General features: G+C 42.3%; 1 protein-coding gene across 2 annotated transcripts in view; it reads left to right on the forward strand.

Moving 5' to 3' along the window:
* LARS1 (leucyl-tRNA synthetase 1) overlaps positions 1-20,507 on the forward strand; it is a 46,516-nt gene extending 26,009 nt beyond the window's left edge. For both annotated transcript variants that reach the window (XM_083728223.1, XM_083728222.1), the window contains exons 20-32: positions 1,196-1,408; positions 2,480-2,537; positions 2,805-2,868; positions 3,846-4,029; positions 4,197-4,287; positions 5,332-5,472; positions 5,691-5,831; positions 5,934-6,044; positions 8,131-8,241; positions 13,188-13,292; positions 14,246-14,341; positions 15,864-15,996; positions 20,128-20,507. In XM_083728223.1, coding sequence (XP_083584349.1) covers positions 1,196-1,408; positions 2,480-2,537; positions 2,805-2,868; positions 3,846-4,029; positions 4,197-4,287; positions 5,332-5,472; positions 5,691-5,831; positions 5,934-6,044; positions 8,131-8,241; positions 13,188-13,292; positions 14,246-14,341; positions 15,864-15,996; positions 20,128-20,333 — 1,654 coding nt within the window. In that variant the 3' untranslated portion in view covers positions 20,334-20,507. The remainder of the gene's footprint in view (positions 1-1,195; positions 1,409-2,479; positions 2,538-2,804; positions 2,869-3,845; positions 4,030-4,196; positions 4,288-5,331; positions 5,473-5,690; positions 5,832-5,933; positions 6,045-8,130; positions 8,242-13,187; positions 13,293-14,245; positions 14,342-15,863; positions 15,997-20,127) is intronic.
* Positions 20,508-27,435: the final 6,928 nt, after the last annotated feature.

A 27,435-nucleotide genomic window follows, 5' to 3' on the forward strand; every position in this document is an offset into this window, starting at 1 on the left:
GTATTTTTATGCTTTGAACAACCTTGAGATATTCCGATGAAGGATGGTGTACATATTTAACAAATAAATTAAATGAATATGAGTCTTGGTTTGCAGGTTGTACTTTGTATCTATAGTCAACCCAATGTGTGCGATATTGATGGCACATTAATGAGATTTGTTACTAGTTTAAATGCTCACCCACTATTTCTAGTTTGTGGAGTCAAGGGGGTAATCTCTCTATTTTGATCCATACTCTAACTTGGCAGCATCTGTCTTAAACCCATCAATCAGCCTAGCTATAACAGGTTCATTTAGGAGCTTGATGAGAAATGCTAAACTGGCTTTTTCCTGGATTACAACCTTTAACTTGTTTTCTCCTGTCAATATTGCTTTTAAAAAAAGAACGAGGACAGGAAAAATGTATTGTCATGCTAGTGCTGGTTTGTGAAACATGTGGTCCCCTCAGGCCCGACCAGCATGGCCAGTGGCCAAGGATGATGGGAGTTGTAGTCTGCACGGCCACAGCTTCCTCAGCCCTGTGGTGGTTCATGAATGTAGAAGGCTTATGTCATACTATTTGTAACTGAGCAGCCTAGTAGAATGTAGATGCAGAGCTTTGTACAGTGGTACCCTGGTTCTCAAATTTAATTTGTTCTGGAAGTCCTTTCCAAAACCAAGGCAATGCTTTCCCATAGAAAGTAATGCAGAACGGATTAATCCATTCCAGGCTTTTAGAAACAACCCCTAAAACAAGCAATTTAACATGAATTTTACTATCTAACGAGACCATTGATCCATAAAATGAAAGCAATAAACAATGTACTGCAGTCACGCAATCAATCAGTAGCTAAACTGGGTTCCACACAGTCAGAAAAACAAACAAACAAAAAAGAGCTGCAAAAACAAAAATGCAAAATAAATAGCAAAAACATACAGACTTCAGCGTAACACTCAAAACAGAGGTGTAACACTCAAAACGGAGCATGTTTGGCTTCTGAAAAAAGTTCTCAAACTGGAACACTTACTTCTGGGTTTGCAGTGTTTGGGTTCCAAGTTGTTTGAGTACCAAGGCGTTTGAGAACTAAGGTACCACTGTATACTTAGTTCTGTATACACTGTATACACTGTAGTACTTATACTTAGCAGCATAATAGATGCTTAAGATAACTGTCACTATTTCTCCCCTGCATAACTTTTGTTCTAATCTATGCAGGGCAAACCAGATGTCCAAAGAGGTTTGGGACTACATCTTCTTTAAGACAGCTCCATTCCCAGCAACAAAGATCCCCAAAGCAGCTTTGGATAAACTGAAGCAGGAGTTTGAATATTGGTATCCAGTGGATCTGCGTGCTTCTGGCAAGGACCTTGTTCCGAATCACTTGTCATACTACCTTTATAATCATGTAGCCATGTGGCCGGATCAAAGGTTGGTTTGAAGTACTTTCAAATCTATTAAAAATATGCCTCTTTAGCTGCAGCCATACACACAGTCACAATAAGTCTTCATTGTAAACCTCTTTTGAGTTCATCCGAGGCCTGAAAAGTGAATTGCTTTTGTACAAGGAAGAGACATTTGGAAGATCTGTGTGGGATTAAAACATGGCTATAACTTCATTAAACAGCTAATAGGCACCTGAGCATTGGTTTGATCATTCTCCCATCCAGTTATACAATGCAGATTAACTAACACTTAGTTGAGGCTTTGGGAATGGCTATCTCCTGCTGCCTCCCTGATGGGTTGTCCTCACTCTGGCTCCAAGCCTAAGAATAGTAGTGTGTCTTGCACTGTTCGTTGCCAACAGCCTTCAATGTGCACCAAGGAGTGCCTGTCATAGTTGCTTGCCCACAAGCCAGAATGTCTTCAGGGTCAAAAGATTGCTAGGCCTCAAGGAATTTGGTTCCCCAGGTGCCCTCCAGACAGTGTGCCTTGATTGATTTGGATAAGCCTCACTTTGCTACATGGGTGCCTTGAGATGCTCACCATCTTACCCTATTTTCAAGAGCTCAGTGTTCAGAGTGTGTTGCAGAATATGTATGTTGTGAACTGGACACATATATAAAAATAAATGTTTTCTGGCCCTTCCATCTTAGAGGAAATCCAATCAAAGTTTTAAGAACAAGCACCATACAAACCGCAGCAAAGCTTTATTCTAATTTAGTTTCCCTGGGTGGCATGAAGGAGGCCTCCTGAACAACCAAGGGTTTCAGTGTTAGTCCTATTCAGCCAGGATAGTTGAATCCATGTCATCTAGGAGACAGTAGCTGGTTCTTACGTTCCATTGGTTCTGTTAACATTGTATTTCGTTGACATATATGTATGCTGTATTTGCTTTTTGAACCTTAACACATCCATTGCATTTGAGCAAAGACATAGTGCATGTCCTGCATTTCTTTTCCCTTGAAGAATATTGTCGTCCCTGTGGCTCTGCTTCTGGGCGGGCCTTTAAAAGTTTAAGAAAAATAAAAGAATTTTTTTCGTGTATGTCTTCTAATGCAGAGAAAAATGGCCAGTATCTGTAAGAGCAAACGGGCATCTCCTCCTAAATTCAGAGAAGGTACTTTATTTGTTTATACTTTTGTGATGGTTAGGACTGACAGATCTCAACACTGAAAACCAGGCAGAAATCTTTATTTGGGTGGAGTGAATGAGGGTTAGAATGAAATGAATATAAAAATGTCTACGTGTGAGTGTTGGTGTGTGTTTATTTCAGGGGAGTTCAGTTTCTTATTGTTCTCATGGATAGCACATTGCTTAACTTTTCTCATCAGACAGTGGATAGATTTACTGTAACCCGCCCCTGTTTGACATTCCTATCCCACAGATGTCTAAATCTACAGGCAACTTCCTCACTCTGTGCGAAGCTCTGGATAAGTTTTCTGCTGATGGTAAGAAGGCATATTAGCTTGTCATTGAAAAAAAATCTGCTAAAACTGTTGGCCAGGTTATACTATAACCAGTGGCATAATAATCATCTTATGGTTTAAAATGGAGCACATAAATGTGTGTCAGAATAAACGACATCCTTCCCATTTGACCCAAACCACACCCATCTGTCAAATGACACTAAATGTGGCGCTGGTAAGCCTCAGCCAAATTGGAAAACAAGAATAGGGGGCACACTGGTTCTTCATTTCCAGCTACTAGTGTAAATTTTTAATTTAACCCTTTTTTGTGTCAACCCAGAGCTATTGAAGAAGGCACCAAATTCAAAATGAGCCAAATTGCATCTGGAAAGAAAGAATCAGAAATGCAACTAGTGATATTTGGAGCTGTGGCTACAGAAGGTGTTTGAATTCAAGCTGGATTACAAACCGTAGCAGGAGTGTGCTCTTGATTTTTCCTTTGAAATTGACTGCCCATTAATAAATTAAATAGGTGCCCAGCTCCACCCACCTGTCAAAGTGGCAGGGCAGGGAGGAGCTTTTGATCTGGCCTGCCAGCTAGATCCAGTTGCTCACCCCTGCTGTCCATGGAAAACAGGAGCTCCAGCTGATCAACCTTTTCAGGTTGCATATTGGGAGGTCATGACAGGAAGGACATGCCAATGCATGTCAGTTTGTCAGTGCTATTCTTTAATCATGTTCTTCACCACTGAAAATCTTTCTAGTATGTTGTGACCAAGCCATTCTTCCATATAGGAAAACTCATGCAGCTGCCTTCGTGACCAAGCCATTCTTCCATATAGGAAAACTGATGCAGCTGCCTTCTGAAATGTAATTTCAATGAAGATTTGCAGTGATGCTGTCTATGACGTTTTTAGCAATGTTCTCAGATACTGATGTGGAAAAGTAGTTGGGAGTCAGTTGTACTGTCCTTTTTACAGGGCACCTGATGTTCTAACACTGACTTGGTTTCCTTCTAGGCATGCGGCTGGCATTGGCTGATGCAGGTGATACTGTTGAAGATGCAAACTTTGTGGAAGCCATGGCAGATGCTGGCATCCTCCGTCTGTACAACTGGGTGGAGTGGGTGAAGGAAATACTTGCTAACTGGGACAGTTTGAGAAGTGGGCCTGCCACCACCTTCAACGACAGAGTTTTTGCCAGGTACCATGAACTAGACCAACTTTCTAGCTCAGAAAAAAAATGTGGACCCCCCAGGGCTGTTCTGTATAATCATGTTAAATCACAGATTCATGCATGTTGGCACTTCTCTTTTATTTCAATCTAACTATAACTTTCTCTGGTCTTCTCTTCCTCCATGCCCTGCCCAGTGAAATGAGTGCAGGCATCATGAAAACAGATCAAAACTATGAGAAGATGATGTTTAAGGAAGCTCTGAAAACAGGCTTTTTTGAATTTCAGGTAGGCTGTCCACTTTCTGTAGAACAGGATTTTAAAAATTTGAAACTTAAAATACAATTAAAGAATGCAATAACGGTGGTAAAGCAGTTGGTTTGAAATATTGCTGCCTGCTAGAATAATAGTTTTACTTGGCTCTGCTACTTCTGATCCTTTAGTGGGAGATGCCAGGGATTTAACATGCACACAATTCAGCACTAAACTAAGACCTCTCCCACAGTGGCCAGTCTGCTTTTGCTATGTTGTGCAGCACAGATTTAGCATTATGCTAGAAGGGTAGGTAGAAAGACATAAAATTCATATTCCTGTAGTCAGTAGTCTTCGTTAAGCAGTATACTTCCACAGGATGTTATTTCCCTTCTGACAACCAGAGATTTACAGTCATTGGCAGGCAGTAAAGAGGGAGGGCCAATAATTAAAGAAAAAAATTGTTTCCTTTATCTCTCTCTTCTTTTAGCAAACTTAATTTTAATCAAGGATGGATGGATCAGAAAATGTATTCCTGCTGCCATTAAAAAGCAGGATGTTTTTCACTTTAGTCCATAAGGTGTCAGCGGCTCTCCAAAATATCTGCAGCAGCATATTGCTTTGCTTAATAATGAATTGCTGTGACTCCTTTACGCAGCTGACTTTCAGGAGTGTGGTTCGGCTGGCTGAACTATGTGCATAATAATCTATCATATTTATTGCCTCTTTTTTCCTTACTACTTAATGGTAGCTTTTTATGTGGGCCATTCAGAATGATAGTGCCTAATATACAGTTACAGTTATCCTTGACTTTTATGTCTGTGCCGATAGATGTCTTTTTTAAGAGCCATAATAATGTAAAGCTATATAATGTCCCACTGGCAGAATTTCATTTGGTCCTAATCCCAGCAGGTTTTTTTTTTTAAAAAATAAAAAATATGGTCCTTTTAATAATCCATTATAGGATTATAAGTAGTTTATGTTTTAAGGACATATTAAAGCAAGGAGATTGGCTTTTATGCAATGCTTTTCCATGACAGTTAGACTGTTTTTACGGTGCTTGTGCTGGCTCTCTTTCAGGCAGCAAAAGACAAGTACCGTGAACTAGCTATCGAAGGAATGCACAGGGACTTGGTGCTCCAGTTTATCGAATCTCAGACTCTCCTGTTGGCTCCAGTCTGCCCTCATGTGTGTGAACATATTTGGGCATTGCTGGGCAAGGTATGGCTGTTTATTTATTGCTAGCGAACCGCTTTGCAGTCGTCACATGTTCCCTCTTTGTGATCATATCTCAGCTAAATATCAGCAGTTCTGCATACCAAGCACAATCCATAGCCTTTGTATGGCCCCATTAGACTTCATCATTATGTTGGAACAAGGAAGGTAAGAACTGTTCCTCTTTTCTAATCCCAGTTTCTGTTGTTAACTCATATTTAAAGACTGACTCCATCATGAAAGCTTCCTGGCCTGTGCCTGGCCCTGTGGATGAAATCCTGATCCGTTCTTCCCAGTACCTCACAGAAGTAGCTCACGAACTCCGTCTGCGCCTCAAAAACTACATGGCACCAGCTAAAGGAAAGGTAAAGGCCTATGTCCCGCACCCCCTGCCCCGGCTGTTCCTACACTGGATGGTTTTAAAGAATCATTCCGTCTGATGAGAAAGGTCTCCTTTTGTTTTCTAGAAAGGCAACAAAGAAGCACCCCAGAAACCATCCCACTGTACCATTTATGTGGCCAAGAACTATCCCCCGTGGCAGCACACTACGTTGTCTGTTCTGCGCAAGCATTATCAGGTGATCATCCTACATAAATGCCCTCCCATTGCTTGCTTGCTTGTTGGCTTATTGAAAGGTTTTCTATCCTGCCATTCTATCAGACTGTCTGCAACAGGCATAAGCAAACTCGGCCCTCCAAATGTTTTGGGACCACAACTCCCTTCATCCCTGACCCCTGGTCCTGTTAGCTAGGGATGATGGGAGTTGTAGTCCCAAAACATCTGGAGGGCCGAGTTTGCCTATGCCTGGTCTGCAAGATGGCTTACATTCCAATAATAACTGTAGTAAACCCAGCAGAGCAATATAAGAAACAGTACACAGTAACAGTAATTTGTTAAAGCCAGTAAGAAAGAAAACAAGAATGTCAGCTATCTCCCCATTTTACTTTATTATTTGCTTCTCTCGTCACTTTCTCCTCTCTGTCTCTCCTCAAAATAAAACTAACTTGGCATCAAGTTATTGAATCTAAGGGGGAAATAAGTGTTTCCAGTGTTTTAATAAGATTTTGCAGGTATTGCAGTTTGGTCGTAATGTCCTTTTTGGGTGTGTGATTATGTTTGCTGTATGACATCATTTCTAGTGATGTTTTGGAAATGGAGTTCATTTGAAAATGGGCTCAGCTTTGTTATCCTTAATCTTTTGCCAAATGCAAAGCTTAGTTAGCTGCTTATTTAAGTGCCTGTTCTGCTGCAGCAATACTGGCTGTGTTCAGACGAGTGTAACTTCCTTATTAGGCAAGGAGCTTTGAGCTCCACTCTAGTCTTTGGTGAGTATGATAATTCTCTGGCTTTGTAAGAAATATACTAGAGCACAATAAATTCTTCTGCCTTAAAACTTGCATAACACTAAGAAATCCGGCTTGAAAAGCTGCAGTCCCTGAATTCTTAAGCTTCTGGAACTGATCCTTTAACTCTTGTGGCACAAGAACAACAGCAGCACTCAAGCAGAACAGCTAAGTATCAGAGTTGATTTGTGGATTCACTGTGTCTTTTCAAATTGCAGTAATGTGGTTAAATTAATTTCCTTCTAATTAGGAACAAGCATGTCTTTGTAACTTGGTGTCCACTGCCATCAATCCATATTGAACAGAAAGAATATGGATCTTACTAACAAGGCAGAATGAATTGTACTTTCCCATTTACTTTGGGGCTCCTATCAATGAAGTTAAACTGTAGTGTGAATTTGGGGAGAGGTTGGGACACTAGTGCTGACAGCATGTAAGGTTTCTCTCTCCACCCCACCCTTCTTTAGTCTTTTAATAACCCTGTGAGATAGGTTAGGGTCAGAGAAAATGATCTAAGGCCACCCAGCAGCTTTGTGGCTCCATGGAACTTTGCCCAAGGGTTTTCCTGGTCCTAGTCCAATCTCTAACCACAACACCACCCTGCAGTTCTTTGCATGTGGCAAATGTAAAAGGGAGGGCAGGTGAATGCAGTGGTGTGAAAGTGGTGGCAGAGAAAGTGAGAGAAACAGATGCCTGAAATTCCTTTCTCCTGCAGTCGAAGCAGAGATATGTCCAAGCATGGATCCTAGCATACCCTAGGGCCCGCCAAGCCAAAAGAAGCCCATGTGTTAGGAGCTATCAGGTTGCTCAATAAACCTGCCTCTCTCTTGATCCTGTTTTTATAGTTCTAGAAGCCATTACAAACAAGAGGCTTACCGTGCTCTTTGTGGGCCACGACACGACGGCACTGCTGTGTGCAGCGTGGTAGATTGCAGCTTGTGAAGGACTGAGCTCATAGATTTTTCTAAATGATTTGGGCTGGGCATGATGTTTAGGGTGAAGTCACACATACAAAGAAAGACTTGCCAAATAAAGATTTGTGGCTGTGTTGTTTTCTCTATTGATTAGAATAATTTTCTAAAAAGCAGTTTTTGAAAGGGAAGTTAGCAGGATGCTGGAGAGAAAAAAATTCTCCCCCCCCCCCCCATGGGAATGTATCACAGTATTAAGATCTTCAAGGAGGGGAAGTTTTAGGCATCTGGGGTAAATTTAAATGAAGGCTATATGTGCTTGCTACAAAAACGAGAACTGCCATGCAGTGGTTTAATTGGATTTTATTTTATTTTTTAAAAAAGGATCTCGTATGTGTTTTTGTTGTAGACCAATGGAGGACAACTACCAGACAATAAAATAATTGCCACTGAACTCAACTCCTTGACAGAACTGAAGAAATACATGAAAAGGGTTATGCCTTTTGTTGCTATGATCAAGGTCAGTCTTCCTGCAGCTTACGGGAGGGGGGTTATTGGTTTGTTTCTGTTTTTTGTTTTTATTATGTATTTTATCTTTTTAAAATCTTGTTTTTGTTTTGTATTTTTCTGTTGTGAACTGCCCTGAGATCTATGGATGAAGGGCAGTATATAAATTTAATAGTAGTAAAATTTCATCCCTTGAAAATTTGAACCAAAATGGGTAATGAAATTGGTGATCGCATTGGGTTGTGTCCAATTATGTTCCTTCACTCACAGAAGGCTCTTTATTCCAGGGGAGGGTTCTGCGAATAGAAAGGGGAGGCAATTTTAGCAAATTCTCTCTTTCCAAAGGGTGCCCCAGCCCTCTTGAGCATGTTTTGTGCATAAGGAGTGCTGGGGTGTACAAAGGGAGGAGGGTTTCGGGGGGGGGGGGAATGTCTCTCTCTCCTGTTCATGGTAGCTGAAACAAAGAGCCTAGGACTTAAAAACCCACTTCATTGTTACCAGTTAAATTTGGAAGCAACTACCTTGGGCTCCTGGTTATAGCAAAGACTTCCATTTTCTTCTATAGCTGGGGATCACAACTTGAATGCAGCAAGATTTCTCCTGAGAAAAGAAAAAAAGAGAGACATTAAGAAATATATTTGATAACTGGAGGGAAGCATGACTTTAAAAAAAGAGCTTATTGGCCACATTTAAAATCTCCCTGCATTATCAGTTAGTCAGAGTAGACTAAAATGCTAGCAGGATTTAACAGATGCACTTAAAACAACAACTTCTAAGTAATAATAATCTACATGGTCATTGCCCAAGCATTTTTTGAGCCTTGATATTGTGCTGATAATTGTTGCTGGCTGTAGTGGGTGTTGTTATATTGTTACTTTAAAACAGTTGTGATGGTTTAATGCAATTGCTTTAATAGCTTTTTTGTAAACCACCTAAAAATGCTCTGACTAGAGGGTGGTGTATAGGTTTATGTAAATCAGTAATGTAAATTCCTGTGGCCCATGGCTGTAGAACAAAATTAGAATGAGAAGATGGTTCATAGGGTGATGTAAGGATACTGAATTTAATGAGTACTAAATTCACAGAAGTATGATTAACCATATATATATATATATATATATATATATATATATATATGCTTTCGTAGATTTTCACGGGTACAGGAATGCAGGTTTTGGTGTCCTCGGGTGTCTTCCCGTGTAAAAGTTGGGGTGTCTAGGCGACGTTTCGACGAGGTCTCACTCGTCATCTTCAGGCTGGTGCTTTCGGCTTCTTGTTACTGGAACAGAGCGGGATCTCAATGTTTGAGTTCCTATAAATACTGTAGAGGGGGTGTGGTGTCTAGCCTCCAATGTTCTGGGCAGAGAGGAAGTTCCCAGGCTAGTGTGCCTTTTCTTCTTTTGTTCCTTAATTACTTGAGAGATACCTTGAGTGATTTCTTGAGTGATATCCTGAGTACCACTTAGGTGGGTCATTAGGTGTGGATTAGTTGCTAAAGTCTTTGTGTCTTGACCTCTTGAACTTTGTGAAGAGTTTTCCTGAGAAGATGGCTGTATTGCACTTAGTTGTGCTTTGGCTTGGCTTCGTGTATAGGGGCGAGCTGTGGTTTTGTGGCTTGTGTCAGCCAGATCTGTGTAGGGATTGCAGGGGGGTGCAGCATCCGGAGGTGCCACCATGGATTGGCTACTGGATGGTGTCAGTAATTCATCTGTGGAGAGGGTCTGGGTTTGGGTCTGGTGTGGTTGATTGGTGTTGGCGTTCTGTGTGCCTCTGGATCTGGTGTCAGTTTTTGTGGGGAGGGCTAATTTCCAGATGTCTGGCAAGCGGGATGTGTCGTCACGCTTGTTCATGTTGTGAGGGTGTTTCTCTATCTCGATGGCTTCCATGATTATTCTCTTGTGGTGATGTTCCGTGTTAAAGAGCAATTTGGAATCTGCAAAATTAATTTCGTGTCCTGTTTCTTTCATGTGTTGGAAAAGAGAGGAAGTTTTTTCTTCTTTTTTGACGGCATTCTTGTGTTCTGCGATACGTGCATTTATTCGTCTGTTTGTTTGTCCAATGTACGTGGCTGGGCAGACTTTGCAGGGTATTTCATAGATCCCTTGGTTTTCCAACTGGATTTTATCCTTGGGGTTTCTGAGGATATTGGCTATTTTTTGGTTGGTGCAAAAGGCTGTTTTGATATTGTGTTTATGGAGGATTTTGCTAATTTTATCTGTAGTGCCCTTGATATAAGGAAGGAGGGCCATGCCATTGTTTTCTTCTGTGTCTTGGTTTTTGGGGGGTGTTTCCTTTTGGATTAGCTTCGTAATCCTGTTTTGCTGGTATCCATTGGCAATTAGCACATTTGAGAGATTCTGTAACTCAGTTGTCAAGTGGTCTTTGTCAGCCAGGCGTTTGGTTCTGGAGATGAGAGTCTTGGCTACGGAGTTGATTTGTGCAGGGTGGTGGTGTGATTGTGCATGTAAGTAGCGGTTGGTGTGTGTTTTTTTCTGGTAGATAGTGTGTCCTAGGGAGCCATCAGGTTTTTTGTAGATTAGGACGTCAAGGAAGGGAAGTTGGTTGTTGGCTTCTATTTCCATAGTGAATTGTATTTTGGGGTGTAAGTTGTTGAGATGTGTGAGGAAGCTATCCAGTTTTTCCTTCCCGTGTGGCCAAATTACAAAAAACTTCCTCTCTTTTCCAACACATGAAAGAAACAGGACACGAAATTAATTTTGCAGATTCCAAATTGCTCTTTAACACGGAACATCACCACAAGAGAATAATCATGGAAGCCATCGAGATAGAGAAACACCCTCACAACATGAACAAGCGTGACGACACATCCCGCTTGCCAGACATCTGGAAATTAGCCCTCCCCACAAAAACTGACACCAGATCCAGAGGCACACAGAACGCCAACACCAATCAACCACACCAGACCCAAACCCAGACCCTCTCCACAGATGAATTACTGACACCATCCAGTAGCCAATCCATGGTGGCACCTCCGGATGCTGCACCCCCCTGCAATCCCTACACAGATCTGGCTGACACAAGCCACAAAACCACAGCTCGCCCCTATACACGAAGCCAAGCCAAAGCACAACTAAGTGCAATACAGCCATCTTCTCAGGAAAACTCTTCACAAAGTTCAAGAGGTCAAGACACAAAGACTTTAGCAACTAATCCACACCTAATGACCCACCTAAGTGGTACTCAGGATATCACTCAAGAAATCACTCAAGGTATCTCTCAAGTAATTAAGGAACAAAAGAAGAAAAGGCACACTAGCCTGGGAACTTCCTCTCTGCCCAGAACATTGGAGGCTAGACACCACACCCCCTCTACAGTATTTATAGGAACTCAAACATTGAGATCCCGCTCTGTTCCAGTAACAAGAAGCCGAAAGCACCAGCCTGAAGATGACGAGTGAGACCTCGTCGAAACGTCGCCTAGACACCCCAACTTTTACACGGGAAGACACCCGAGGACACCAAAACCTGCATATATATATATATATGTATATGTATGTAGGGTAGTAATCAAAAAGAAGAATGTGTCATGACTTTTAGAAAAGAGTGGGGTGGGTTTTTTTACTACTTAAATTGTAGCCCCAGCGGTACTTTGGTTTCTCTCTCTCTCTCTCTCTCTCTCTCTCTCTCTCTCTGTGTGTGTGTGTGTGTTTGGTAGGTTTGTTTAGAGGCACAGTCAGCGTTGCCACACTAAATAAATGCTAGGCACATTTTTTTTTGCTGAAGCACCTAGCTTGCAGAACGACAGTAGAAAGGGAAGACAGTTGTTGCTTATTATCTTTATCAATGTGTGCTTTCTTTAGCCAAGGTAACAAATCCAGCACACTGTTCCAGTTCAACAAAATTGCACACCTTCCTGTCAAACACATTGGTAGTAGCAGAAAGAATACTTTGCATACTTGATGTAGCAGTAATCTAACTCCAGCAGATTGTTCTTGGTATGCATTTCTGGATTTTTGCAAGAGCTGTAGCGTTTGGACTGAGATGAGATTATATGTGGAGGTTTCTATCTCAGTTGCCTCTGGCCTGCCAAGCCTTCCCATTTAACTCACCCTGCAATTTTGGTCAAGCTTCACCCACCTGCCAATCACCTGACATCTTATATGACATCAGGTGGGCAGGTAAAAAGAGGCTTATGAAGTCCCAATAATCAGGGATGCTTCACAAGTGCTTCGTAAGACCTTCACACCTATCAGACTTCTGCAGTGCTGACAATCAGTTGCTTCAAAGCATAGTGCAGGACTCTTTGGCATTGTTATTGGACAACATACAGATCTGTGACTGCTCTTTGGGCTATTTCTTGGACAGTGTAGATCTTTGTTTCTTGCCAGACTAGATATTGTATGTGTGGTTTTTTTTTTGGGGGGGGGGATCAGTTGCTCCACACTGTTTATTGGCTGCCCAAATCACAGAAGTGAGGAGGAGAGCAGTGATACATGCAGTCACCTCCAGATGTTCTCACATAGCTCATGAGCCACATTTTAGTGATGTTGCTTTTTGTGGCAACCTATCTGTACAGTTGGCTTGCAGTGGGTGCATTCTGCCTGCCCAGGGGACAAAAGATTCCATGGCCTGCAATCTGGCCTTCAAGCTCAGTCCTGTTGGACATCTTGGTGTAAAGGAATAGAATGGCAGCTTGCTGAGTACACACAGCCTGGGTATGCAAGAAGACAAGATTGTTATATATGTTTCAAAATTTCTGAAATAAAACTGCTATTGTCATTTAAATGCTAAAGCTTTAGTTTCTTTCCTGTTCAGAGGCGGGAACTCTATTTAATTAATTAAAAACTGTAAATTTTGCTAGGAGCTTCAGACCCATATGCTGTAAGCAATGAATTCTTGTCAGATGTTTTCTGTCTTAGGCTTGCTCAGCTGCACTATTCAGGTTTCACAAAGATAATCCAATTTAAAATATATGCTTTCCATATTTTTGGCATCACAGGAGAATCTGGAGAAGAAAGGGCCACGTGTTCTTGATCTGGAGCTGGAGTTTGATGAACGGGCCGTACTCATGGAGAATATAGTCTACCTGACAAATTCCTTGGAGGTGAGCATTTGTCGAGGAGCTAATGGCTCAAGTCAAAAGAGCTTAAAAACACACAAAATGTCTATATATGTCTTTCTGGGTTTAAGGTTGCACATGCACATTTAATTGTTAAGCTTGCAGAAGTTATTTATCAGTGGATTAGCTTACAAGTCGTGTGTGGGGTGGGAAGTCCCTAATAGAATTACGTGATTACGTTGGTAATCACTTTTTATATCTGAGTCCAATCCTCCTTGATAGTTTGAAGTATTCAGTAAAAAAAAGAACCTGAAGTTTTGTGGTACTTCAAAGATAACAAATTTATTATGGCATAAACCTGTACAGACATGTGCCATAATAATTTTTTTGGTCTTTAAGGTGCCAAGAGGCTCTCCAGATTTTAGTGACCAAGAGCACCCTAAATTGGACTTCTATGTCAGTATCATTGACCTTCAATGGAAAGGAGAGCTTTTATCAAATGTAGCCAGCTTCTCTCTCTCTCTCTCTCTCTCTCTCTCTCTCTCTCTCTCTCTCTCTCTCTCATCATCTTACTACTTTTTACTTGAATAATGTTGTTGTCCCCAGTTAGCTTGATTTCCTCTCAAGGTAAGAAGATGGTTTGGAAATTCTCGACCATTTTAGTGGAGTATTTATTCAAGATATATCCTCTAAACACGATCATCATCATTGAATGGATTTGTAGCCAACCTTTTAGGGTATATCTAACAGCATCTAGCTGTAAGTCAGAGCTGCTGTCAGTTGCTTGGAGATAAATTTATGTAATGGGAAGTGCCTGATTTGGGCCAGTCTTGGGCACAACCTGCTGTCAGCAGTATCTTTCTTTAGAATCTTCATTGCTACAAAGAAATGCATGAATGTGCTTCAAGAGAATTAAATGTTGGCATACTCCTGTCATTGCTGTACTATTACCCTCTGCACCACCAATGTTTTGAGCTTTCCCTCTTCTTCCTCCACAGCTGGAACATATAGAATTGAAGTTTTCTTCTGAAGGAGATGAGAAAATCAAAGAAGATTGTTGTCCTGGAAAACCATTCTGCACATTCAGAGTCGAAGTAAGTTTGCAAGTCTACTTCCTTCACTGATTTCTGAGACTTTGTTCCCCACTTAACTACAGTGGTACCTCTAGTTACAAATTTAATTCGTTCTGGAGGTCAGTTCTTAACCTGAAACTGTTCTTAACTAGAGCCGTGCTTTCGCTAATGGGGCCTCTTGTTGCCACTGTGCCGCCGGAAAACAATTTTCGTTCTCATCCTGGGGCAAAGTTCTCAACTCGAGGTAACTCTTCCAGGTTAGCAGAGTTTGTAACCTGAAGCGTTTGTAACCTGAGGTTTGTAGCTCGAGGTACCACTGTACTTTATTGTGCCCTGCATGAGGCATCAGGAACTGTTCATGTTTCTGAGAGAAAAGTCTAAGATGCATCACTGAAGGATGGGGGCTAGACCTGCCAGTAATGTCTGGTAAGAGCACCAGTCCTTTCTCCACTTCTCAAGGGTATCTAAGGTTGCACCCTGTTAATTCTACCCATAGAACTCATTAGGAACCACTGAGACTAAGCTGCAATCCTTGGATTCCATTTCTTGACTGGGGACTCTTTTCTGTACAGCTTGACACATGAGGAGCCTGCTATTTCGACATGCAGTGAGTGAGTGCAGCCTGCCAGGCCTTTTGGTTTGGTCCTTGAGACTCTTCTCAAGCCACACTCCCATCCACAGGCAGCAGCCTCCCTGGGTGTCTTTGGCTGGCTGGAATATGCCCTTGGGCTGGGGGATGGAGAGGGGAGTGTGTGTGTGTGAAGAAATATTTTACTTTTCCCTGGTGGGAATGTACAAAGGATTGAACCCAGGGCCTTCTGCATTAAAGCAGATGTTCTGCCACTGAGGTGTAGCCCTTCAGCAAATGGACAGGGTTCCAAGTTTAGCTCCCTAAGGTAATGGGAGGTGATATTTGGCCAGTCGCTATTGCTTTAGTTACTTCACAAGCTGATCATGAGGATAAAATATGTGGAGGAGAACAATGAATTCCGCTCTTGGAGAACAAGTGGGATAAAAATGTAACAAATACATTAAAACACATACAAATGAATACAGGCGTTTCCCTACTTGCGCATATTTACCTCTTGCGCGACCATGTATATGTGCGACTTCCGGATATAAGTTTTAAAAAGACTTGAACTAAAAAAGGCACAGAAGGACAAAAACAGCCTGAAAGGAGTGGGGAAACTGCAAAAATGGCATGAAAAGAGTGGGAAAATGGCTAGCAATCCCAGGAGCCTTTCAGCTGCAATTCTATGAGGTTTACAGACTTTTTAGATGGTTTCTTCCACCATATGCAATTTCACATAAATGTGTGGTACCCTGGAACGTAACCCCTGTCTAAGTGGGGAGACATCTGTATACATAAGAGTATCAACACTGCAGCTGAAATGTTTAGACTTCTATATATCATTTTGTACAGGTGGAAGTAAGCCATATTGGCAAGTTGTGATCCAAGATATATGGTAACACGTAGCAAGTGTCTACCATCAGGTTGGATATTTGACATTTTTCCACCTTCTACCTCTTGTTTTTCTTATAGCCTGGTGTGTCTGTTTTTCTGGTGAATCCTCAACCAGCAAATGGCCACTTTTCTACAAAAATAGAGGTCAGGCAAGGAGATGGCCGAGATGCAATAATCAGGCGCTTGATGAAGATGGACAGAGGAATCAAAGGTAAAATTTAGGTCAAATAATTCAGCCAGCTAGATGTTAAAATTCATACAAAGCAGCTTATCCAGTAAATGCTGACTGTCAAAAATGTGTTTTCTTACTCACTGGATGTCTCACATGGTTCTAACTATAAAAGCAGGCCCCTGTTCACTTACTATTTGTATTGGTTTTCTGTGGCACTGTTTGTGTGAAACTCACTTTACAATCTTGTCAATCTAAGATTCGTCAGATGCTACCAAAAGAGACCTTTGCTACGGTGATTCTTACAGGAGGTTTGCTGGTTAGAAAAGAGCACCAATTGTGTATACACTTTACTTGATTTTATAGACACTCCCTTTATTATGGTATCAGTAATGGTTTGAACAATGACCAGATTGTTAGCTGCGTCCCCCTGTGGTCAGAAGATCCCTGTGGGATCAGCTTGCCTTGAGTCATTCGTTCCTCTTGGAGTTGTCCGGAATTTGGAGCAGAGCCCAAGATTCATTTCTTGTAAACATGCCTGTTGATAGCAATGATCAATTACTGTTAGTGAAGATGTTGAATCAGGATGGACTCAGCAATGATTTTCTAACTAAAAAGAGACTAAATTGTATTATTTTTGAGCTCATGCCAAGACTCTGGCCCCCTCATACTCTTAAGTAACCTCACTGGCAGCACAGCCTTAGCATAGCCCACCTTGAACATCTTTATCCTTTTTCCTGAAACTAACCTCACAGTGTCGGTTGCAGCAGGAAGAGCTTCATGTTGGAGAGCAGGTATAAGCATCTGGTACCAGAGCCCCTATTGTGCTCTGGAATGCTGCTGCAGCAGGAACCCAGAATTTCTGGGATAGGGTTGGAGCCACAGCCAAGGCCATTATGAGCCTGAGCCAGAACTTCACAGGACAACTGTGTTCACCTGGGGATTTCTGAGCCTACTTCCTCCCTCCCTCCCTCCCTCCCTCCCTCCCTCCAGATCTGAAGTCAGCCCCCTCTCCACCAGCTAATGTTCGCTTATTGCAGACCTGATCCTGCAACTTAAATGTGAAAAATGCATTAATCCATTTCAAGTCCCCTGAGCCACCCACTCCCACTCAACTCACACTTTCTTAATGCATGAACCACATTATTTTCAAGTCTTAAATTTCAAACTATACAGTGTTAGAGGTGGTAAGTATTAGCTCCATCTCCCTGAAAGCACTTAGGGTTCACCAGCAGTAATGACTTGTAGCATAAAGGCATTAAAGCAAATGCACATTCTCACTCAAGAGCCAGATTTGACATCCATAGCTGCTGTGAAAAAATATCTCTTTCTTTCTTGTAATATAGAAGTTAGCTTTAACAAATTATTTATTTGTCGGTTAAGGCTGAAAACAAATTTGTAAAAATTGTTTGCGTTTAAAAATATAAAATGTTACCAATTCTGTGTCCCAAAGTACTTGAAATTATTTACTCTGGATGTTCCTTTGGTACCATTTTCAATTTTCACCATAATGTTCTTTAATTCTAAACCTTAAATTTGGTGACTTTGTTTTAAAATTCAGATTGAAAATCTTAATTGTCAGATCTAACGAATATGCTCACAGAAAACCCACATGCTGGCTTTAGTCTGCGCCATCAAATGCCGTTGACCAAAACAAAATTGTTTTGCGTTGTTTCTGAAAGATGCTTGGGCTTTGACAAACCTCCTGGGAGAAAGAGTTTGATGACTCAAGGATTATTTTTGTTTGCAATGGGAGTTGCCCGGGTGGGTGGGCAGGGAGTAAATGTTAACAGGGTTCTGCAGCTGCGCCCTCCTGAGTGATCAGAGGTGGTAAAAAACTGTGTGGATGAGCAACGTTTGTGTATTCCTCCTCACCCCCTGTACCTCTTGTCTTAATGGTCTTCTAGCAAGCTTAGTTGCTAACCCGGGGGCGTTATCCAGTTAAGATGTCAGTGCAGAGCAGGGCTTTCCCCCTCCTTCCCTGCATGCACCCTGCACCTTCCCCGAATCTGCTCCAGAGTGTTGGAGAAGCACCTAGAACAGATTCGGGGAGAAGCCTGCTGCAAAAGTGGAAATCCTTGTACTGATGGAATGCATTACTCATCTGCACTTTAGAGACAACCCCAGGAGTAAGCAGCTTTTACAGAAGGTGTATTTTGAGGTGACTTCTGTTTACATTCTTAAGTGTGTCCTCAAATTAGAACACGCTGAGTTCTTTCCTGTTATCCAGTTGCTAATGGCCTTATTTTGCAGGCATTCCGCCCTTCTAATTAAACTGTTTAAAGGAAGCAAGGCCTTAAGCCTGAAGTTCAGGTTGCTCTGCTGAACAGAACTGACAGAATTTCTTTAAAAAGCAGAGACAATTTCCTGTTTGCTTGCTGGTGTTGCTGATTCCAGCAATTGTGAGAGAATTATGTCTTGGTCCAAACTTTTCACGTCGTATAATTTATTTCCTCATCACTTTGGCGGCTTGTGTGTTTTGATCCTAGGAAGAGAGACAATTTTTATATTACAGTGTGAAGTTGTGTTTTCAGAAAAGAGCTGAGAGGAAGAAGTCTATAACTTGTCTTGCAAAGCAAAAATGGAGTACTGCACATTTCAGGCTCGGGCAGGCAATTACTAGAGATGCACAACCTGATTGTTTGAAGTGAATGAAAAGCAATTCAGAGTAAATCAGTAATTCTTCCAAATTGTTGTTTCCAGAAGATGTCACTGTTAGGCAGGCACTTGAAAAGATTATCTGATAAAAGCTAGTGGTGAAAGAGCAGCAACTTAGGCAGACTAAAATAGCTGGCTCATTAGGAAAGTTCTGCTTCGCAGTTCTTACTGAGAAATCGTTTGAACTTATTTAAAGGACTTCTTTTTAAAAAAGCAGTTGCATCTAATAACAAAACCAAGACAACATTTCTGCTTGTATTAAAACATTTCTAGTTTTAACCATCTTTCACAATTCATGCAGGCGATGTTCCTCCCTCCCTTTTATGTTGAATATTTCTGACATAAAAGAGAGGAATGAGAGATAAAGAAGGGTTGTTGGGGAGGAAGTAAGATATGAGATGGAGAGTATACTGTAAACTACTTGGTTCTCCGGGGAAACATCTCCGTACATTTTTTATATAATTCCTCTAGATTTTCTTAATGGCCTCTTGACCACCCCCCCTTTTTTTTACTTCCATGCCTCTTTGGCTCTTAGTCATGCCTGAAAAAGAATGGCGTATAACTGGAAACTGCAAGGGCGTTTAACTTAAAATTGCAGTTAAAGCTGTTGCCAGACTTCCAATGGGCTCCCTGCCCCTTCTCCCCTGGCTGGAAGCCAAGGTTGGTTTGTGATTGGTGCCCATAGCCTGCCACCCAGATCCAGGGGTGAGTGAGTGGGCAGCAGGTTGGGCTGGTGAGCCCTGGTGCCCGTGGCCAGAACCCAGCCTGGTCAAGCACTAGCATCAGGCCTGATTGCAGTAGAGAAGAGGAAATTACATAGTTCATTTGTTCAGGGTTGAACTGGGAGGACACCTTTGACTTTTTTCTCTAGAGCCATTCTTCCTCTTGCTTGCCCGAATGAATGGCTGCAGGTCTCTGAACAGCTAATTTAAATCTTCAGTATTAATAGATAGAGGGCACAATGCTAAGGAAGTGGCTGATGTTTCTCCGGCATTGTAATTTGCTTGAAGGAAAGCTACTGAAAAGTTTCTGTAAGCCATTTTGCTTTGTACTGAGTTAAAACACAAAACTTTACACAGTAAATTTATTCAACCTCATATTAAAACACCCATAAAATTACACACACCCCTCAGTGTTTCTGTCCTGCTGTTGCAGGAGGGCAATTGGAGGTCTTTATGTATCCCTCTGTAGTTGGAAGTGTTTGCTCACTTTTTATGCTGAGGCACACCTCGGTGTCAGTGCATTCATGTTGGATATTCTTGAACCCACACTGCCTTTTAATTAAGTGTTGGTTATTAAGGGCTTCTGTAGCCTTTGAGGCAAATGGCCTGCACAACAGCTTGTAAACATCTGTCAAGGCGCTATTTAAGCAATTGGGGCAGTTAGTTTCAGCAGCCCAGGCTAATGCTCTCTCCTTGCTAGGTACCTTGCCTGAACTGCCTTGTGATTTGTATTATTGTATAAAAATGCACATGTCTTACAAGTGTATTCTTTCTCTCCCCGCCCGCCCTCCAGATCTTTCCAAAGTGAAACTAATGCGTTTTGATGACCCTCTCCTGGGCCCACGTCGTGTTCCTGTGCTCGGTAAAGAAGATGCTGAGAAATCTCCCATTCTAGATCAAGCTATCTTTCACATAGACCTTGCTGAAAAGAGGGTTCGTCTCACTGAGAATGGACGAACAACAGATATTGGGGATACGCTAGTCTATATCATTAATTAGATTTTTGCACCGAGCTGGGATATGAATGTTTTAAACAACATGAACAGCTTTCAAGCGATCTAGTGGACCACAACAAATTTAATTTCTTGCTTGGGGAGGGGAAGGAAACTTAATCTTGCATGTAGATCAGGGTCCTTAATTTTTAAATGTGGTATAATAAATATATTTTCCATCCCCTGTGACTTTCTTTTGAAAATAATCTCACTGACCTAAAACAAGACACGGTTCAGAAACACCTTTTTAAAAATGCATGAAAAATGACACACACAAGAGTGTGCAATACGAACATCTTAGGGCCGTGATAGACTTCTGGTGTTCACGTTGGAATATTCAAAGTTGAAAGATGGTGGAGCCATACATGCATGTGGTTGCATTTCCTCAGCAGCCTTCTTTATTTTTTTTAAAAAAAAAGAAAGGCAGAGAAAGGAGAGCAGTCTGGAGAGGCAGCAATTTGTGATGAGCCATTCCACTGCTTATGTTTTCTACCCTTGACTTCATCACTTTGTTCTTGCACCAGATCCATCCCTCTCTTGTTCTCTGGCTCTTTTTTGCATTGGTGGGTGGGTTGGAGGGAGTCCCTTCTGGTGACTAAGTGAGGCATGCACAACTGCTGTGGCAGAAGATGAAACCTAGCAAGGCTCAGGAGGAGTTGGGATCAAAGGGAAGTCATGGGCTAGATGAGAAGGCTCCATGGGTCTATTGTGCTCCCTGGGTCAGCAGTTCCTCATCCCTGTACTGCACCATAAATCCCTTCACCTACCTGTCTACTCTTTCCAACTCTATAACTCAGGATGGGAAGCTGTGTCTGACCAAGCTGTTCCACAGCTGGATAACTCTAGCAGGGCACCGTCTCCACTGCATTCAGTCTAAAGTGCTGACCTGGTTCTATGGTGGTACTGTGATATTAGTGTGTTAGGGAGGGGAGGTGATAAAGACGGTAAAGGTGGGCATTTCACAAGAGCATGTTTCAGTTTTATTTTACTTAAATGGGGTACTTTTTATTACCATTTCCAAAGCATCGTACAATTTGACCAATACGTTGTACAAGTAAAATACTTAATGCTGGCAGTGGCAAAAACCGTGCTGAAAACAAGACTCAAAACACTAATTGTGGAGCATACTTTTATTTTAACCTGGCACTTAATGTTATCAATCCCACGTCTGATCTGGGTTGGTATCACTCTCCCCAAATTCCACCTGCATCACCTTGCAAGGCAAAAGCACCTAGAAGATGATTGATTGATGGTGTTTTAACTCTACCACAGCAACAACTGGTGTGCTGCAGCTTGGGAAGTTGAGCTGGTTTGAAAACAAAAGTTGGAACTTTCTCCTAAAGCTCAGAAGCCATTGTAAAGAATGCCTTTATAAGAAAAAAATGCATGTGGTAGTCAACGTCAAAGATAAAAGCTGGTGTAACAAAGTATGATGTTCATCCACCAAAATGTCTGATTTGGAATCAATGTAAAATGCTGTTCACAAACACTTCTTGAATTGGGAGTTTCTTTCCTGCTTCCAGGGGACGCAGGTGGCGCTGTGGGTTAAAGCCTCAGCGCCTAGGACTTGCCGATCGAAAGGTCGGCGGTTCGAATCCCTGCGGCGGGGTGCGCTCCCGCTGCTCGGTCCCAGCGCCTGCCAACCTAGCAGTTCGAAAGCACCTCCGGGTACAAGTAGATAAATAGGGACCGCTTACTGGCGGGAAGGTAAACAGCGTTTCCGTGTGCTGCGCTGGCTCGCCAGATGCAGCTTTGTCACGCTGGCCACGTGACCCGGAAGTGTCTCCAGACAGCGCTGGCCCCTGGCCTCTTGAGTGAGATGGGCGCACAACCCCAGAGTCTGTCAAGACTGGCCCGTACGGGCAGGGGTACCTTTACCTTTACCTTTCCTGCTTCCAGAAATTGTTTGAATGTTTGAAGGTGGATACTCGGAATCGCACCCTACAGTCTTCCTACAAAAACAAAATTCCTCATACCTAGGAAAATCTTGCTTTGCCTTTTCTTTTATAAGTGTCAGCTCCTTGGGAGTCAACATAGTACACCAAGAGGAGGAAAGGTTAAAGCAGGATTATGTGCACCCCATCAGAAGAGATGCTTTCCCATTGTTTGCCATTGCAAGGCAAGCCCACTCCTTTGCCTTTGTGGGTCTGTTGATTCATTGATCTTCCATCCTCAGAAGCGCAGCAGGCATCTAAGTTACTTACTAACCAGTTCCTTTTTCCTACTCCAAAAAAAGAAGAGTGGGTAAAGGCTACATCCTCTCTTTTCTCCTCTTTTCAATACTTTGATCATGCTCTCTGCAGCCAGCCAGGCTGCCTCCCAGCATCTCTCTAACTATAGCATGCCAGCACGAAAATGAGCAGTTCTAACTCTGCAATTATGCTGTCTGCTGAATGCCTGCCTTTGCGGCAAGAGGAGCCCAAACTGTGGAGGGAGAACAAATTACAGCCAGGGCAGAAGGCTAACTGCGCCCTGTGGCTTGAGAGAGCTGGCAGAAACAGAGGTGGCCTTGGCCCAGATCCCCTGTTGGCACACATAAAACTCGGAGAAAGGCAGCACAGATTGTCAGCCCAGCCAAGGGAACCAACAGGCAGCAGCACCATTGTTTTGCAGATGATGCTGTCTGCAAGGGAGGGAAATACTTTTAAAAGGAGGGAAAGGGTGGCAATGTGATAACCTAGTAGCCACAGGTATTATAATATGTACAATTGTGGCTCTGAAAATTACCGCTTTTTTCAGTGTATAAGATGCCCCCATGTGTAAGACACCCTATTTTTTTGAACCCAAAATTAAATCAATATTTTAAAATAGTTAGGGTTGCCAAGTTTAGGGTTGCCATATTTCAAGAGCCTGAGCCCAGCCACCCACACCTGAACCCATATGCATTCACCATCTGTGTATAAGATGACCCCCAATTTTTTACTATCTTTTTTTTAAGCAAAAAACACACAGAAAAATACAGTATATCTAAATAGACTCCTGCACTGTCTTCCCCCCCACCCTCCACTCCACTGCTGCCTGTCTACACCTTTGGATGCTCTGAAGTTTGACCTTCTTAGAACGGTGTCAGTCCCTCTCTCAGTTTGCATTAGCATTCCTGCGCAGCCCGTATTACTCCTGATTCTCTCTTTCCCAGTTCCTCCGGGGCCAGGCCAGCTCAAGAGCTGTTCTGTAAGTCATTAACGGGTCATAGTGCAAACTGCGTTCCTGTTGTGTAGCTGCGGTGTGCAGTGGCCGGTGGGAACAGTCGACACGGTATATTTACAGCAAACAATATGTGCTACTGCCAAATGGCTTGCTTGTTTTCCTTAACATACAGAACAATTACTGGCCTTTGCAACTTTAAAAAATGTGAATGATTAGAGCAGGGGCCAAGTGTGGACCTCTGGGTCTCTGCCTGGCCCTTGGTCACATCCCTCACCAGCCCTATTTCATGCCCTCAATTGTTTTCCATGGAACTGTATAGTTAGAAGGGACCTCCAAGAGTCAACCCCCATGCAATACTGGAATCACAGCTAAAGAATCCCTAACAGCCACCCAACTTCTGTTTAAAAGCCGTAGTCCATTCCACAGATCTTAATGTCAGAGAATTCTTCCTAACATTTAGTTGGAATCACAGTACAGTGGTGTTCCGCAAGACGAATGCCTCGCAAGACGAAAAACCCGCTAGACGAAAGGGTTTTCCGTTTTTCGATGCGCTTCGCAAGACGAATTTCCCTATGGGCTTGCTTTGCAAGACGAAAACGTCTTGCGAGTCTTGCGATTTTTTTCGCTCCCCCCTTTTCTAAGCCACTAAGCTGCTAATAGCCTTTTAGCCGCTAAGCCTTTAATAGCCGCTAAACCGCTAATAGCGCTAATCCGCTAAGCCGCTAATAGGGTTGCTTCGCAAGACAAAAAAAACGCTAGACGAAGAGACTTGCGGAACGGATTATTTTCGTCTTGCGAGGCACCACTGTATATTCAGTGTGTCTGGAATGTGCCCTTGATCACTGACAATGCCTCTTGCTTGCTTCAATGCAATATGGAGAGGGGCATATGAGTGCCAGGAAATAGCTCACTGGTAAATTTTATAATCCTTGCTTGGCTCACCGTCCCCACCATTGTCATGTGACCCATGGAAGATTGGCCGGAGGTTCCCTGCCCTCACTTTTTGCCATTTCTCACTGCTCCTTAATGAAGCGTGTGGCAATGAAGAAAGCAATTAAAAATTACAAGGCATAAAAATAGTAAGGATATAAAAGCAAAAGCAATGAACAGCAGCAAAAACATTTCAATAAAACATTTCACAGGAGAGAAGGCCCTGTCTCTTGTGCCCCAACGTGAACCACTTGTTTACTCTGAGTTACATTTGCCATTTTATGGCTCATTCACCAAGCTGGGAGACACCCTTTTGGAGCTCTTCACAATTTCTTTTTTGTTTTAACAGTCCTGAACAATTTAATATAAACAGCAAACTTGGTCACCTCACTGCTCACTCCTGATTCTAGATCACTAAAAAATACAGGACCTAATACGGAGTCTGGGGAATCCACTTTTTGCATCCTTCCATTGGGAGAACTATTTATTCCTGCTCTCTGCTTCCTGCTACTTAACCATTTCGGCTTCATTCTACTTCGGAATCATAGCAAGTATATAGACATTTGTAGCAATATCAGTATCTAGTCGCAAATGAGCTGAATTCTAGGCTGTAGTGTTTATGGGCTGAGGTTTGTAGATCTTTTCTCCTCTCCCTAGAAGCAACAGTTTCCCTTGTTTGATGTCTGCTTCCTGTAGAAAATTGGAATCCAGCAAGAAAAAGTCTACGGTCAACAAGATAAGAAGGGGCAGACTAGACAACGTCTGGCAGCAGAGCTGGCTGCTTTATCTTTGTCATTGAAGAACTTGTCTTTGGATTAACACATAGAAATAAAGGGATGGGTTTGTATTGATGTTAGAAAGGGAAATTAGTACTTGTTGTAAAAGCTCCAAGGATTGTTATCTACTGTTCTGTTCATTTTGGACTCAACCTAGCAAGAGAAATCTGTGTTGTGCACTCCTGCTGCTAGGCAGGGGAAAGGGGGGGGGGGGAAGGAGAGACCCATTTGAAATGGACCATTTCTTGAAATGCTTGAGCAGCAACTGAGAAGCTAAATGGACTGCTCTGTGTGTTTTATTGATGTCCAGGAGGTGGCACTGTAAGTCAGGAACTTAGTCCCTTGGAACTGATAAGATCTAAGGATGTGGGGGTGGGGAGAGAAGAGAGAGATTTATTGGGGATAAAAATCTCCATGCAGTTTACAAAACTGTTGACACTCAATTGGTCTGTTGGAAGAAATTGGAGTAGGTTCATTTTTAACAAGGAATAATCTGTCTGTCTATTTGTCTATCATCTGTCTATCTATACATACTGATGTAAAGTCAAATGAAGTGGATGAGGAAACAAACTTGTTTTATACTCTAGAACAATTTGAATGGGAACAAGCAGCCAAAGTCCAGAGGCAAGAGGGATGGGCTCTGACATAGTGGCAGCAGGCAAGAATAGGCAGTGACTGTGCCTATTTCCTGGTACTTTTCCTATTTATTCTCTTTTTGTCTTTTCTGTGGCTGCATTTAAAAAAAGAATTGTGCACATGTGCGCTAGTTTCTGTCCTCTCTTCTGGGCCTTGTTTTATAAACAAGGAATACAATCTACCAAAGCAATGAATTGCAGGGAAACCCCGTTGTAATGAATGGGATTTCAGTAAGTCGTGGCTAATTTCCCTCCCACTGCTCTCAATGTGACTTGATGGTCACTAACTCCTTGTGTGCTTGTGCCCTAAATTTCTGAATGGTAGGTAGGAACACTGACTCTAGTGCACATGCATGTACAGACAGCCTCTTTTCCATTCATAGAGGGTGATGATAATGAGGAGGGGGCAGACCTGGCATGCTTGTTTCTGCAGCCTCCCCTTGCTTGTTTGATTAGTACACCACAGTAACACTTGAAGGGAGCTCATGTATACAAAGTATTTGTGAAGAAGAGAGGACGACCCTCCTCTTTGATATCTATGCAATTCAGTGTGATGTCTGTGAAGCAGCACTTATGCATGTTCATTTGGATGTGTATATGTGTTCCATGCAATCTCACAGAAAGTCGGATTGTGTGTGGTGCCTAAAGGCATTCAGCTAACCTTGCACAGGTTTCCCTTGGCATACAGCATGCAGTACAAGTGGAAGGAAAACAAATACATTTCCTTCTCCTGAACTTCTAGTTAATGCATGTGTCAGTTTAGACCACATGAGGGCACTGTGTCTGTAGTGATCAAGCCAACACTTGTTTGTATGCCTCTCTGTTTAAGTTAATTCCAGCTGGGCCATCTTGGTTTGTTGTTCTCTCCAGACAAGGTGTCTGCTATTTTCTTTCTTATCCCCACTAAACCTGTAAATAGTTCCTGCATGCATAAAGCCTTTAAACTCCATAAATTGTAAATGATTATTCCAATACAGTTCACCCAAGCTGCAAGGTCTGCTAATTGTATACAGAGAGAGGTTGAGGACATTGGGGCTGTGCATGCATCATATTAGAGGCAGGACCAGTAACGAAGTTCATGTCCCACACATACCTTCAAGAGAGCTAATGAGTCATAGTATGGGGGCAGGCTCAGGAAGTGAAATAAAGTAAGAAAATAAAGGATTGCCCCTACTTTATCTGTGAAACATTAGTGGATATATAATTACATTATATTATCTTTTCCCCTTCAAATTATGCGATGGTAGGACACATTATTTTGGGAACATTGGGCTCTTTTAAGGCTCCCCAGTTGGGGCACAGCTCTTCCTAATATAGAAGGCTTCAGGCTGAAAACTTTCTCCAAACCAAAATGCATACTGAATGGAGTTATTCCAGGGATACCTGAGCTAGCAGTTTAGCTTTGAGTCATCTGTAAAGAGCAGCTGGCTTGCCATTTCTACTTAATATACACACCCCTTAATTTCTTCATTTTCAATTCCTCCCTCCTTAATATGAAATTTTATCTTCATGGCTTTGTTAACTCAGTTTTCTAATGTTGATTTTCTAGAGTTCTCTGATTAGGCTTCTGAAAGGCTGGTAACAAGCTGCAAGTCCTAAAATTGGATCAAACACCACATTG

Source organism: Podarcis gaigeae (assembly GCF_964106915.1).
Source record: "Podarcis gaigeae genome assembly, chromosome: 2".
NCBI lineage: Eukaryota > Metazoa > Chordata > Lepidosauria > Squamata > Lacertidae > Podarcis > Podarcis gaigeae.